Below are 13,742 nucleotides of genomic sequence, written 5' to 3' on the forward strand. Positions count from 1 at the left end.
TGCAGTAACAAACCAGAGAGAGTGCAGTAATAATTCCATATGTTGCTGCAGTAATAAACCCAAGAGAGAGTGCAGTAATAAACCCATATATCGCTGCAGTAATAAACCAGAGAGAGTGCAGTAATAAACCCATATATCGCTGCAGTAATAAACCAGAGAGAGTGCAGTAATAAACCCATATATCACTGCAGTAATAAACCAGAGAGAGTGCAGTAATAAACCCATATATCACTGCAGTAATAAACCAGAGAGAGTGCAGTAATAAACCCATATATCGCTGCAGTAATAAACCAGAGAGAGTGCAGTAATAAACCCATATATCACTGCAGTAATAAACCAGAGAGAGTGCAGTAATAAACCCATATGTCACTGCAGTAATAAACCAGAGAGAGTGCAGTAATAAACCCATAAATCACTGCAGTAATAAACCAGAGAGAGTGCAGTAATAAACCCATATGTCACTGCAGTAATAACCCAGAGAGTGCAGTAATAAACCCATATATCACTGCAGTAATAAACCAGAGAGATTGCAGTAATAAACCCATATATCACTGCAGTAATAAACCAGAGAGAGTGCAGTAATAAACCCATATGTCACTGCAGTAATAAACCAGAGAGAGTGCAGAAATAAACCCATATATTACTGCAGTAATAAACCAGAGAGAGTGCAGTAATAAACCCATATATTACTGCAGTAATAAACCAGAGAGAGTGCAGTAATAAACCCATATATCACTGCAGTAATAAACCAGAGAGAGTGCAGTAATAAACCCATATGTCACTGCAGTAATAAACCAGAGAGTGCAGTAATAAACCCATATATCACTGCAGTAATAAACCAGAGAGAATGCAGTAATAAACCCACATGTCGCTGTAGTAATAAACCAAAGAGATAGTGCAGTAATAAACCCATATATCACTGCAGTAATAAACCAGAGAGAGTGCAGTAATAATCCCATATGTCGCTGCAGTAATAAACCCAAGAGAGAGTGCAGTAATAAACCCATATATCACTGCAGTAATAAACCAGAGAGAGTGCAGTAATAAACCCATATGTCACTGCAGTAATAAACCAGAGAGTGCAGTAATAAACCCATATATCACTGCAGTAATAAACCAGAGAGATTGCAGTAATAAACCCATATATGACTGCAGTAATAAACCAGAGAGAGTGCAGTAATAAACCCATATATCACTGCAGTAATAAACCCATATATCACTGCAGTAATAAACCAGAGAGAGTGCAGTAATAAACCCATATGTCACTGCAGTAATAAACCAGAGAGAGTGCAGTAATAAACCCATATATTACTGCAGTAATAAACCAGAGAGAGTGCAGTAATAAACCCATATATCACTGCAGTAATAAACCAGAGAGAGTGCAGTAATAAACCCATATGTCACTGCAGTAATAAACCAGAGAGTGCAGTAATAAACCCATATATCACTGCAGTAAAAAACCAGAGAGAGTGCAGTAATAAACCCATATATCACTGCAGTAATAAACCAAAGAGATAGTGCAGTAATATTCCATATGTCGCTGCACTGAGAAACCCAAAATAGGGTGTTATAATAAACCCATATGTTGCTGAAGTAATAACCCCAGGAGAGGGTGCTGTAATAAAGTCATTTTTCTCCACAGTGTTAATACCAAAAGAGGGTGCTATAAAAAATCCATATGTTGCTGCAGTACTTAACCCAAAAGAGGGTGGAGTGATAAACCCATATGTTGCTGCAGTAATAACCCTAAGAAAGGGTGCAGTAATAATTCCATATGACGCTGCAGTAATAAACCCAAGAGAGAGTGCAGTAATAAACCCATATGTCACTGCAGTAATAAACCAGAGAGTGCAGTAATACACCCATATATCACTGCAGTAATAAACCAGAGAGATTGCAGTAATAAACCCACATGTCGCTGTAGTAATAAACCAAAGAGATAGTGCAGTAATAAACCCATATATCACTGCAGTAATAAACCAGAGAGAGTGCAGTAATAAACCCATATATCACTGCAGTAATAAACCAGAGGGAGTGCAGTAATAAACCATATGTCGCTGCAGTAATAAACCCAAGAGAGAGTGCAGTAATAAACCAGAGGGAGTGCAGTAATAAACCATATGTCGCTGCAGTAATAAACCCAAGAGAGAGTGCAGTAATAAACCAGAGAGAGTGCAGTAATAAACCCATATATCACTGCAGTAATAAACCAGAGGGAGTGCAGTAATAAACCATATGTCGCTGTAGTAATAAACCAGAGAGAGTGCAGTAATAAACCCATACATCACTGCAGTAATAAACCAGAGAGAGTGCAGTAATAAACCCATATATCACTGCAGTAATAAACCAGAGAGAGTGCAGTAATAAACCCATATATCACTGCAGTAATAAACCAGAGAGAGACAGTAATAAACCCATATATCACTGCAGTAATAAACCAGAGAGAGTGCAGTAATAAACCCATATGTCACTGCAGTAATAAACCAGAGAGATTGCACTAATAAACCCACATGTCGCTGTAGTAATAAACCAAAGAGATAGTGCAGTAATATTCCAATATGTCGCTGCACTGAGAAACCCAAAATAGGGTGTCATAATAAACCCATATGTTGCTGAAGTAATAACCCCAAGAGAGGGTGCTGTAATAAACTCATTTTTCTCCGCAGTGTTAATCCCAAAAGAGGGTGCTATAAAAAATCCATATGTTGCTGCAGTACTTAACCCAAAAGAGGGTGGAGTGATAAACCCATATGTTGCTGCAGTAATAACCCTAAGAAAGGGTGCAGTAATAATCCCATATGTCGCTGCAGTAATAAACCCAAGAGAGAGTGCAGTAATAAACCCATATATCACTGCAGTAACAAACCAGAGAGAGTGCAGTAATAATTCCATATGTTGCTGCAGTAATAAACCCAAGAGAGAGTGCAGTAATAAACCCATATATAACTGCAGTAATAAACCAGAGAGAGTGCAGTAATAAACCCATATATCACTTCAGTAATAAACCAGAGAGAGTGCAGTAATAAACCCATATATCGCTGCAGTAATAAACCAGAGAGAGTGCAGTAATAAACCCATATATCACTGCAGTAATAAACCAGAGAGAGTGCAGTAATAAACACATATATCACTGCAGTAATAAACCAGAGAGAGTGCAGTAATAAACCCATATATCACTGCAGTAATAAACCAGAGAGAGTGCAGTAATAAACCCATATATCACTGCAGTAATAAACCAGAGAGAGTGCAGTAATAAACCCACATGTCGCTGTAGTAATAAACCAAAGAGATAGTGCAGTAATATTCCAATATGTCGCTGCACTAAGAAACCCAAAATAGGGTGTTTTAATAAACCCATATGTTGCTGAAGTAATAACCCCAAGAGAGGGTGCTGTAATAAACGCATTTGTCGCTGCAGTAATAAACCCAAGAGAGAGTGCAGTAGTAAACCCATATGTTGCTGAAGTAATAACCCCAAGAGAGGGTGCTGTAATAAACGCATTTGTCGCTGCAGTGTTAATCCCAAAAGAGGGTGCTATAAAAAATCCATATGTTGCTGCAGTACTAAACCCAAAAGAGGGTGGAGTGATAAACCCATAAATTGCTGCAGTAATAACCCTAAGAAAGGGTGCAGTAATAATCCCATATGTCGCTGCAGTAATAAACCCAAGAACGAGTGCAGTAATAAACCCATATATCACTGCAGTAATAAACCAGAGAGAGTGCAGTAATAAACCAGATAGAGTGCAGTGATAATTCCATATGTTGCTGCACTAATAAACCCAAAACAGGGTGGTATAATAAACCCATATGTTGCTGAAGTAATAACCCCAAGAGGAGGGTGCTGTAATAAACGCATTTGTCGCTGCAGTGTTAAACCCAAAAGAGGGTGCTATAAAAAATCCATATATTGCTGCAGTACTTAACCCAAAAGAGGGTGCAGTATCAAATCAAATCAAAGTTTCTTTATTCGACTGACAGGAAAGCAGTCATAAAAGCACACAATACAATAAAATACAGTTCATTCATAGAAGGAAAAATTTATCTTCCAATAGTCTTAAAAGAAAAAAGTAATAAGCGATTATTAAAAAGACATGATACAGTGGTCCTATGTGCATATACTTAATCAAGACGGAATTGTATCTGTATTATAATTCAGTTTGGAGTCATCCTTCCATACTTGATCTATACTTTAAGGCTGTTTTTAAAAACTTGCAGATAAAAAAAGTACTGTCTTCATGCAACATTTGAAGGTATAGAAGTGCGGGCTTAATTTGTGTAAAATTCATCTTTTTAAGCAACGGTTTTAAAAACATATTGCGTGGACTTGAGTAATAAGGACATAGGAATAAAAAGTGAGCCAAGTCTTGCGGAGACTTGTTGTCGCAGCCGCAAGCTGGCAACACTTGACCTCTATGGGCTCCACTTGGTACAGCTAAAAGCAGATGATAGAGATCAAATCGAAATCTGCTCAGCAGGAAGCGTTCGTATCTGGATATATTCCACGATAGATAAGGTTCAGAGAACACACAGGTCTTTGTTAGTGCATGGCTCCTTACGCTGGGCTTTTTGAGCTCAGTTTCTTCCCTGTAGAGTTGTCGCTTCAAGTAAAAGGTGTTTTTTACAAAGTTGACATCTTGCTTGGTGGCATTCTGGGGTGTTAAGTAAAGATCTAATCTGCCCAGATCTTTACAGCAATTACGAATGTATTTCATCCAGGGTAACTTAAGTTGTCCTTCCCAAGTAAGGGCTTCAGCTAGGATGTTATGAGTTAATGGAATCGCTGTATTGCGCCAACAGCTTAACCAGCAAAGCAGAGGGTTTGCAGCAATTTTGTCAGCTAGGTACGGGGTGCCCAATTCCTCATGTATAGAGAAGTTTGCGGTACTCTTTGGTAAGCTCATGACCTGTTTCAGAAAGTTATTTTCGAGAGCTACTAGGGTATCTACTGGTAAAAACCCCCACAGTTCACTTCCGTAACATGCCACCGCAACACTTTTTGCCTGATAAAGCTTCAACACGGCAGACACTGGAGTGTTACCCAATTTGCGAGCGAAATCCATTATACCAGAGTTGGTCCTCAGTATTTCGCCTTTCTTTTTAGTTATGGCAGGGCCCCATTTAAGTTTATGGTCGAAAAGTACACCCAGATACGAGAATGTTTTTGTAAGTGGAATGTTTTCCCCGTTGACTGAGAAGGGGTATTGTTTTTTGGGAGTTAAACCAACCGTCATAACAAAAGATTTGGAATTGTTAATATTTAGGCCACGTAAGGACATGAATTGAAGAAAAGAATCCAGTAATTTTTGGAGTCCGAGTGCAGTTCTGGATAAAAGAACAGCGTCGTCCGCATACAGCAGGACCGGTACGCCTGTTTTGCCAATTCGAGGGTAATCCGTGTCTGTTTTTATCAGGTGATCTTCAAGTCCATTAATATATAAGTTAAAAAGAAAAGGTGCTAATATACAGCCCTGCCTGACTCCTCGGTTGATTTTAAAATCTCTCGTTACTTTCATGTCTCTTGTAAAACGCACATTAGCACGGGTGTCGTTGTGTAGATCAGCCAGAAAATTGATCAAATTATTTTCTACGCCCATTTTTTGCAGGACTTCCCATAGTTTGCTCCTATCGACACAGTCAAAAGCAGAGGAAAGGTCCATAAAGGCCATATACAAAGTTCCCTCTCTTGCTTGGGTGTATTTACCACTAATTAGATACAGATTCAGACACTGTGTGGTTGTTGCGTGTCCTGGTCTGAATCCATATTGTGCAGGGGTCATTATGTTGTGTTGATTGGCCCATGCATTCAGCCTCTTTAGTAGAATCCCACCCACTACCTTCACAACAGAGTTTATCAAGGAGATTGGTCTATAGCAGGCCGCTTTTGTTCTGTCCCCCTTTTTGTAAACAGGGACGATAGTAGAAGCTCCCCAAGATTTAGGAGCCCCTACTTCGACCCCGGCATTGATGACAGATGTAAGAATGGGAGCCCATAAAGTGATGTTAGATTTGAATAGGTCAGGTGGAAGACCGTCAGGGCCCGGGGCTTTGTTACTGGAGAGACCAAGTATCCCTAATTCAATTTCTTTAGTCGAGAATTGTAGCGGGTTGCTTACAGGTAGATGAAATAGTTCTGGAGACTGTGGGGCGTCGCTCTTGAAGATAGCTCCAAAGTGAGTGATCCAGTCATCCTCCGGTATAACTGTACCGAGACTCTCATCATTTGGGTTGTCAAAAAGTGGTTTATTTATTATGCTCCAGAATTTTGAACTGTTGCCCAAAGTAGAGGGGTCGAGCAAAGATTCCCATGTTTTAGTTTTAATTGACTTCTTGCGTGAGGCAAGGGCCTTTTTGTAGTCTGTTCGAAGGGCCTTAATAAGTGCAGAGTCTCTCGGTTTGTTTTTAAGAGCAGCTTTTAATTTGCGGTTTGCAGAGGAACAAGCATGATCAAACCAGCGAGGGTGTTGAGCAAAAGATCCTTTGGTTGTTACCGTCAATAGTTGCTCTATTCTTTTGGACACAACCGCAAAGGCGGATAAAATAGATTCTGGAGAAGCGGAATTTGAGGCACAGAGCTTAAGTTCATGTTCACAATATAAAGCAACATCCTCATACAAGTTGTCGCTGTTTACCAGGTTCCACTTTAAGCGGCGGTTATTGTTGATCAACTTAAGAGCCCCAGGGTCCTTAATGTTTTTATGGAGCACTGAGGGGCCGCATTGCAATTCAAGGTGCAAAGGATTGTGATCACTATGGATGCTCTCAATAATGTCAAAGTTTAAAACCTGTTGGGCAACACCAGCAGAAAGAAGAATATGATCTATAAAAGACCCTGACTCAGATCCTTTGTAGGTTGGAACTTTGAAGGAGAAAGAGTCGTCTTTCATAGATAGTGCCATGGTCAAGTTCATGGTATCCGTTAGAGTGTTTAGTTTAGTTCCTCGCTGGCAGTGTGTGAAGTGGGGACCTGTTCTGAGTCCGCAGCCCAAGGATCCCAAGATGGTTGAGAGAGGATTACCGCAAATGTGTGTATTAAAGTCACCAAGAAGGATTTTATCCTGTGGTAGTTTTGAACCAAATTCATTTAGGTAACTTTCAAGTCTAACAAGGTTACAATCGTTTGAATTTGCGACAGAATTGTAGAAGTTTATTAGAGTTATAGCTTTCTTGCCCCTTCTGAGAGACAGTACCTGCATGTTCCTGTTATCCAGCTGTGCTTGGTTGATCTGCATTTTAAGAGACAGACTAATGAATATTGCCAATCCCCCCTTTGCTCTGCCGCTGGTGGAGGGAGATGCGGGAACAAAGAAACTTTGGTAGCCCTCAATAAAGATGTTGTTTTCTATTAGCCATGTTTCTTGGAAGCACAGTATGGTGTAATTTTTGACAAAAATTTCCCACGACGGGTCAATAATTTTTGAGGCCAAACCTGCGAGATTCCAGGACAGTATCTTGATTGTGTTAGGGGCATAGTGTGCTAAGTTTGGTGTAGGTGTTATAGCAAATGGAGAGCACAGATCTAGGTTGTCCCTTAACACAGAGTTCGTTCTTGGAGTTACAGGTGATACATGAGGTTTACAAGCTGTTGATAAGCAAGAGATACCTGCCTCGTCTACTAGGGAGGACAGAGCATGGCTTGCTTTAGGGCTGACTAAGTATTTTAAGTTCGTTGTGCAAGTGATATTAGGAGAAATGACCACTAGGGGATTAGAAGTTTTAAGTGGAGTCTTCATATTTCCTACCAGGCAGATTGTTTTAGCAGAGAGTGAAACAGGGAACAGGTCAGATTGCAGTCAGTCTACCTCCTCCAGTAGGTCGTAGCTGAGGAAAGCATCGTAACGATTGGCTGTAGGGAACCCGTAGTCATTATATTGTGAGGTTGTGTGGTTAAAGGCCCGGTGGTAACCATGCCCGTGGCGTTCAGCTGTTTCAATTGGTTGATAGTTATGGACTTTGTTTCCCCATAAATGAGAATATGGATGTTGGTCTAGGCCCATTGGCGCATCTGGGCAGGGTGGGACAAAGGCCAGCCAGGGTTGATTATTCTGCTGTGTCCTGTAAGATCCTTCTTGGGTATAGTGATAATTTGTTTTATTCCTATAGGGATCTAAACGGACTGGGTAGAAGTAGCTAAGTCCCATGGTTCGAATCAAGCTTTTTGTCCCTGTGCTTCTCCATCCTGCGATGAATTTCGCCGGTCCTAGATATTTGAAGGTGACCACAATACAGTCACCCTCTGTAGATTTAAAGCGAGTACCCACCCACTCTACTCTTTTGACATGATGGATGGTGCCTGTTATATTTGGGGGGAGAGGCCTATGTATGGAAAGCCATTGCATTGCTTTGTTCCTCAATTCCTCCCGTGTTTCTTCCCTGTTAGCAGCAAGTTTTGGCACCCCAATCATAACTATTGTATAGGGGTTGGCCTGTGGTGGCAGATTAATATGTGTTAGTGGACATGTTGTAGTAGGTCTGGGGGGCTGTGTTCCAATGTCTTTGAGTTGAGTGTTTCCATTGGGAGGGGCCGTACGACTTTTGTCCTCAGATATACCTACGTTGGAGCTAGGTAGGTGACCCTCTGCAGCCCACTCGCTATCATCCTCATCTATTTGAGTATTAGGTGTGTTAAGCATAGGTGTGTTTGGGATCACAGTAGGGGTAGGAGCTAATTGAGAATTTGGTGTGTGAACAGTTAAGGGTAATCTCTGAGGTTGTGCATGGTTTGTCTTTCCTATATTCTTTGATGTGTTGTCTACCTTTTTCACTGGTATTGAGTTTTTTACATTAAGTGTGGATGAAGATGGAACAAAAGTTGTGGGCATGTTAGTTGTTTTAAGCAATCTGAGGATACTAGAGGATATGTCATTTTGCGCTCTCTCAAATTTACTCAGCGCCCTTTCTATATTGTCGATCTGATGGCGAATGGGTTGTAGTATTGTTTTAATTAGGGCTTCGATCTCTCTCATTGTTGGCAAGATTGCACTACTCTGCTTCTCGATATGTCCTGTTTCCTCATTAACTAGAGAGATACCAGTTTTGGGATTGGTATACCCACTTGCATCGTAGACTAGTGGGGAAGTTGATAGGGGCCCACCCCGCTTTGTGACAGGGAGTTTCTCTAGACTATTCTTCTGCCACATGTCTTTGAGCGATCGCTTGGGTTTAACTAATATATGGTGGATTTTCCTTTTAGGAAATATGATTCTGGGCCTTTTTCTCTTGAGTTTTGGAGTGTTGCATTGTTTAGACGGTTGGGTTTCAGTTATAGCAATAGCTAATGGGGCAATCTCCACGGTGTGAACTTTCAGTGCAGAAGCAGGATCTTTTTCTTGCTGAATGTTATTTGCACTACTAGTTAGAATCATAAGGCTGTTATCCAGGGTATTCGCTAATAGGTCAGTGGAAGAAGAATTAGAGGGTTTTTCTTTGATATGCGATCTTGGTAGTTCTGAAAATGATTGCATGAGAAGGGACTCCTGTGATGAAACTGAGTCCTCCATGTTTGGGTCTTCTGCACTAGTATGTGAGGACAGATCTGGGAAACATAGATTAGGCGTCAGAGAGAGCCTCCTCTCGGTATTTTGAATGGCATCCGCCACTACGTGGATAGTTTTTTGGAGCATTTTATCTATAGCAGTTATAGTGGGCAAAGGTGTACTCACTGTTTTTAATCTGCTGGTTGATCGAGTGGCCATCGGGGTTTTGCAGGTTTTAGTCATCCTTGACTTGTGTTAACTACCACTTTCCTCTGAGTGTAGACTAGGTTTAACTTGTGACTTCCGAAGAGCGAACTTAGGGGGGTGGCCCGACCCGGCCACTTCAGGCCCCTAGAGGGCCACAGAGGGCCCGCCCTTTGCCCGGGCTTCGCCCGCGCGCGTCCCGCGATGCGCGTGCTAGGCCCTGTTTAAGTAGGTGAGGTGTAGGGAAGGGGCGGGGCACTAGGAGGGGGCGCGGCTCACGCGGGAAGAGGGAACAGCTGATGTTACTGACGCTGTCCCTCGCAGTCCCCGGGCCGCGCCTCTCGCCTCCGCTGCGGCCTCGCTTCTCCACACACAGGGTCTCCGTCAGATTTAACACTGGTGGGCTGCTCCTGCAGCGACGATGATTAGGGCTTTGAAGAACGCTGTCAGGTCTTTACGGAAGTCAATCTCTCTGGCGAGCGGCACCCGCGGAGCGGGGGCCGCGAGAGGTTTTAAACGCCTTGTAAGGGGCGGGGCACTGGGAGGGGGCGCGGCTCACGCGGGAAGAGGGAACAGCTTTACTGACGCTGTCCCTCGCAGTCCCCGGGCCGCGCCTCTCGCCTCCGCTGCGGCCTCGCTTCTCCACACACAGGGTCTCCGTCAGATTTAACACTGGTGGGCTGCTCCTGCAGCGACGATGATTAGGGCTTTGAAGAACGCTGTCAGGTCTTTACGGAAGTCAATCTCTCTGGCGAGGGTGCAGTAATAATCCCATATGTTGCTGCAGTAATAAACCCAAGAAAGAGTGCAGTAATACGTTCATAATAATAATAATGTTAATTAGGGAGGCGTTGTGATGGGTGTTCCGAAGCAAAACACTCATGGATTTTGAAGCAAACAGGGTGAGTTTGCTTTCTCCAAACAAAAAGGTTTGCTAGGTGGGCGCTTTAAACATGACGCAAAGCTGCGCGCCTGCCTGGGGAGGTGCAAAGAGGAGAAATATCTTTATTTCTCCTCGTTTCTTCCTTCTTCCATGTGTGCTGCATTGTGCAGCACACATAGAAAGAGACAAAAGCCTCGTACGAAAGCCCCATTATAAAAGTGACGCATTGGCGGCGCAAGGGGCTTGTAAATAAGCCCCCATTCCTCTTCCATCTGACTCTCACAGTTTACACCAGCTTGCATGGGAGGTGGAGTAAATACCCAAACAGGCGTAATAAACATTCTGACCTAGACTTACGCCGATACTAGGATTGCTTCTGTAAACAAGGCCCTCAGGGCATATTTACAAGCCCCTGGCGCCACTTTTGCGTCATTTTTCCCCATGTTAAAACTGATGTAAAAGTGGCGCAAAGGGCTTTTAAATCTGCCCCTGAGTGTTTAAACTGCAACAACACATCTTTACTCAAACCCCATGTACTGGTTCACATAATAAACATTTGCTGCCTTCCTTTTATTGTCTATTTCACTGTGTTACATAGTTCAATATACATGTTCTTGCTTGAAAAGCAAGTACCCGTCACACTCCAAACTGTGTGTGTGACTGCGCCTGAGGGTGGCATCTTTATTATGGTTTGTGTTGTGGTGGGAGCTACAACCCGCTCAGGGTGGTGTGTTTGGACCATAACACAGGGCCTCCCCTTATGTCTCTTTGATGACGTAAAGCGCACGGCGATGCATTGCGTCAGACTTGAAGGAATGACAGCAGTAGATGGTGTAACTCAAAATGACAACACCCCCCCTCCTACCCAAAATGGTATTATGAGGGGGCCCTGGGTCCTCTATGTCTAAGAGATATTCATTGGCCCTTGGCTGAATAGGGAGCTCTCTTGAGGAGCTGGCCCCCCTGGAGGAGTGGGGGCCCCCTGCTCCACAGGGGCCTGCGTTACGCCCCTGAGTCACACAGTGCCGTAACACATCTATAACCACACCCAAAGACTTGCATGATAACACACCTTGGGGCAGATTTACGATCCCCTTGTGCCACTTTTGCATCACTTTTCCCATGTTAGAAGTTACGCAAAAGTGGCGCAAGGGGATCGTTAATCTGCCCCCTTGTGAGTGGAGCAGGTGTGCGTGTAACATCACACCCAGGAAGCAAGTGACGTAGGCCAGTGGGCACTCAGTGAAGTAGACACCGAGGGGCAGATTTACAAGATCACTTTTCCCATGTTAAAAGTGACGCAAAAGTGGTGCAAGGGGCTTGTAAATATGACCCTTAGAGTAAAAGGTTTGTTGCAGAGTTTAGCAAAATTTGCCCCAAAGAAGAAATCAACTCCACCCTCAACCACATCTCCCAGAGGGGCAGATGTGAGCAGGTGCAGTGAAAGAGGGGGTTCGGGTTTGTGAGAGATCAAAAACATGAATTACGCATCCTCAAAGCCCCCGAGATCTGCTTTACCGCGAGAGGGGACTTACCCAGAACCCACAGCAGGGCAAGACCACCCAGTACCATCCGGTGGCTGTCCCTGGACCTGCAAGAGGTGACTTACCTAGTGCCCACAGCAGTTCAAAACCACCCAGTTCCTGACCACCCAATGCCACCTGGTGGCCATTCCTGGCTCTGCTTGGATGAGAGGTGACTTACCCAGCACCCACAGCAGTGCAGGACCACCCAGTGCCACCCGGTAGCCGTCTCTTCTTCTGCTCACGTCTCGTCCGCCCATGGCCTCTGAGATGGTTTGCCTCTCTGCGCCCCGTTGTTCAGACAGGAAGAGCCAGAGAGAGAGCGAGAGAGAGAGAGACAGAGAGAGAGGGAGACAGAGAAAGAGAGAGAGAGGGGCTCTTTCCTCTGTGGTTAGCACAAGTCCCAGCAGGTGTGCACGAGACGGAGGCTTCCACCTTCCAACTCAGCTGAAAGCACTGCAGGAGGGCCCCAGGGAGTGAGGACCCCACATGGCCTGCAGGGGGCACTCTGAGCCCTTTGGCTACCTTCATTGCCTTGACCCTAGAGAAGGCGGAGCCTGCGATCGACAAGGTGGGCGGATTTTACATGATCACCGGAAGGCCCTTCTGCCCCAGAGGTGAGAGAGGAGCTTGTATGGGGGGGCGGGGTCTGGCTGCATAGGTTGTGTGTGCCACAGAGGTGCCCCCCCCCAGTGATAGTAGACTAATATCCCACCATGCCAGGGCCTTTGGGAATGAGTTGTAAGGCTTTTTGAGCATAAAGTAGCTTTCTAACCCAAACATAGCATTTATTTTTAGGTGTGAGATTCTATAAAAGTCTGTTGTACTACTGAGTCTTGCCAGAAAGTAGATTGCCACTCAATACCTTGGACTACAGGTGTCTGTAATATTCCACCTGCTCCGGTGGAGGCTGGGCCATGGTGTGGTGAAGCCCACTCACAACACTGCGTGGGTGTGTTTGAGAGAGAGGAAGCCGGGAGCGGGTGGTCACGTTGAATTTACTGGAGAAAATTAACACTGAGGATGAATTCCACTCTTTTTCTTGGACAGAAATGCGCCCAATGGTAGGACCCAACTTTCTCCGTAGAGCAGCATGTGCTCCTTTGAATGGCCATCCACCAAATGGAATCACAATGAAATAAAACTCAAGCAGACTTAATCAACAAGGAGCATACTGGAATTCAAACTCGAACCAGAGACCGTGGCCTTGCAGAACCTGAAAGCTCACAACACTTCATTAAACAAAGAAACAACCGGACATCATTCAAAGTAACATTCAGGAGTTTAAATTCATCACAGCCAGACAACAAACTAAGGTGCATTCTGGAAGCAAAAATGCAATCAGATATCACAAAGCAAAGGATTACTCTGAAATCAAAGATCCAATTGGTCGTCAAACCAAGGGCCATTCTGGAAGCAAAACTCCAATCAATTTCATCAAACAAAGCATTACTCTGAAATCAAAAACCCATCATCCGTCAAACCAAGGGACATTCTGGAAGCTAAGTTCCAATCAGACATCACCAAACAAAGGATCACTCTGAAATCAAAAATCCAATTAGCCATCAAACCAAGGGACATTCTGGAAGCTAAGATCCAATCAGACATCACCAAACAAAGGATTACTCTGAAATCAAAAACCCATCATCATTCAAA

At 43.7% G+C, this 13,742-nt stretch overlaps 1 protein-coding gene across 1 annotated transcript in view; it reads right to left on the reverse strand.

Annotated features, from left to right (window-relative positions):
• Positions 1-6,911, reverse strand: part of CD5 (CD5 molecule) — a 72,859-nt gene extending 65,948 nt beyond the window's left edge. The window contains exon 1 of the mRNA XM_078646381.1: positions 6,056-6,911. Within this exon, the coding sequence (XP_078502507.1) occupies positions 6,056-6,911 (856 nt within the window). The remainder of the gene's footprint in view (positions 1-6,055) is intronic.
• Between the last annotated feature and the right edge of the window lie 6,831 nt (positions 6,912-13,742).

The sequence above is a fragment of the Lissotriton helveticus genome, chromosome 1_1 (genome assembly GCF_964261635.1).
Source record: "Lissotriton helveticus chromosome 1_1, aLisHel1.1, whole genome shotgun sequence".
Lineage (NCBI taxonomy): Eukaryota > Metazoa > Chordata > Amphibia > Caudata > Salamandridae > Lissotriton > Lissotriton helveticus.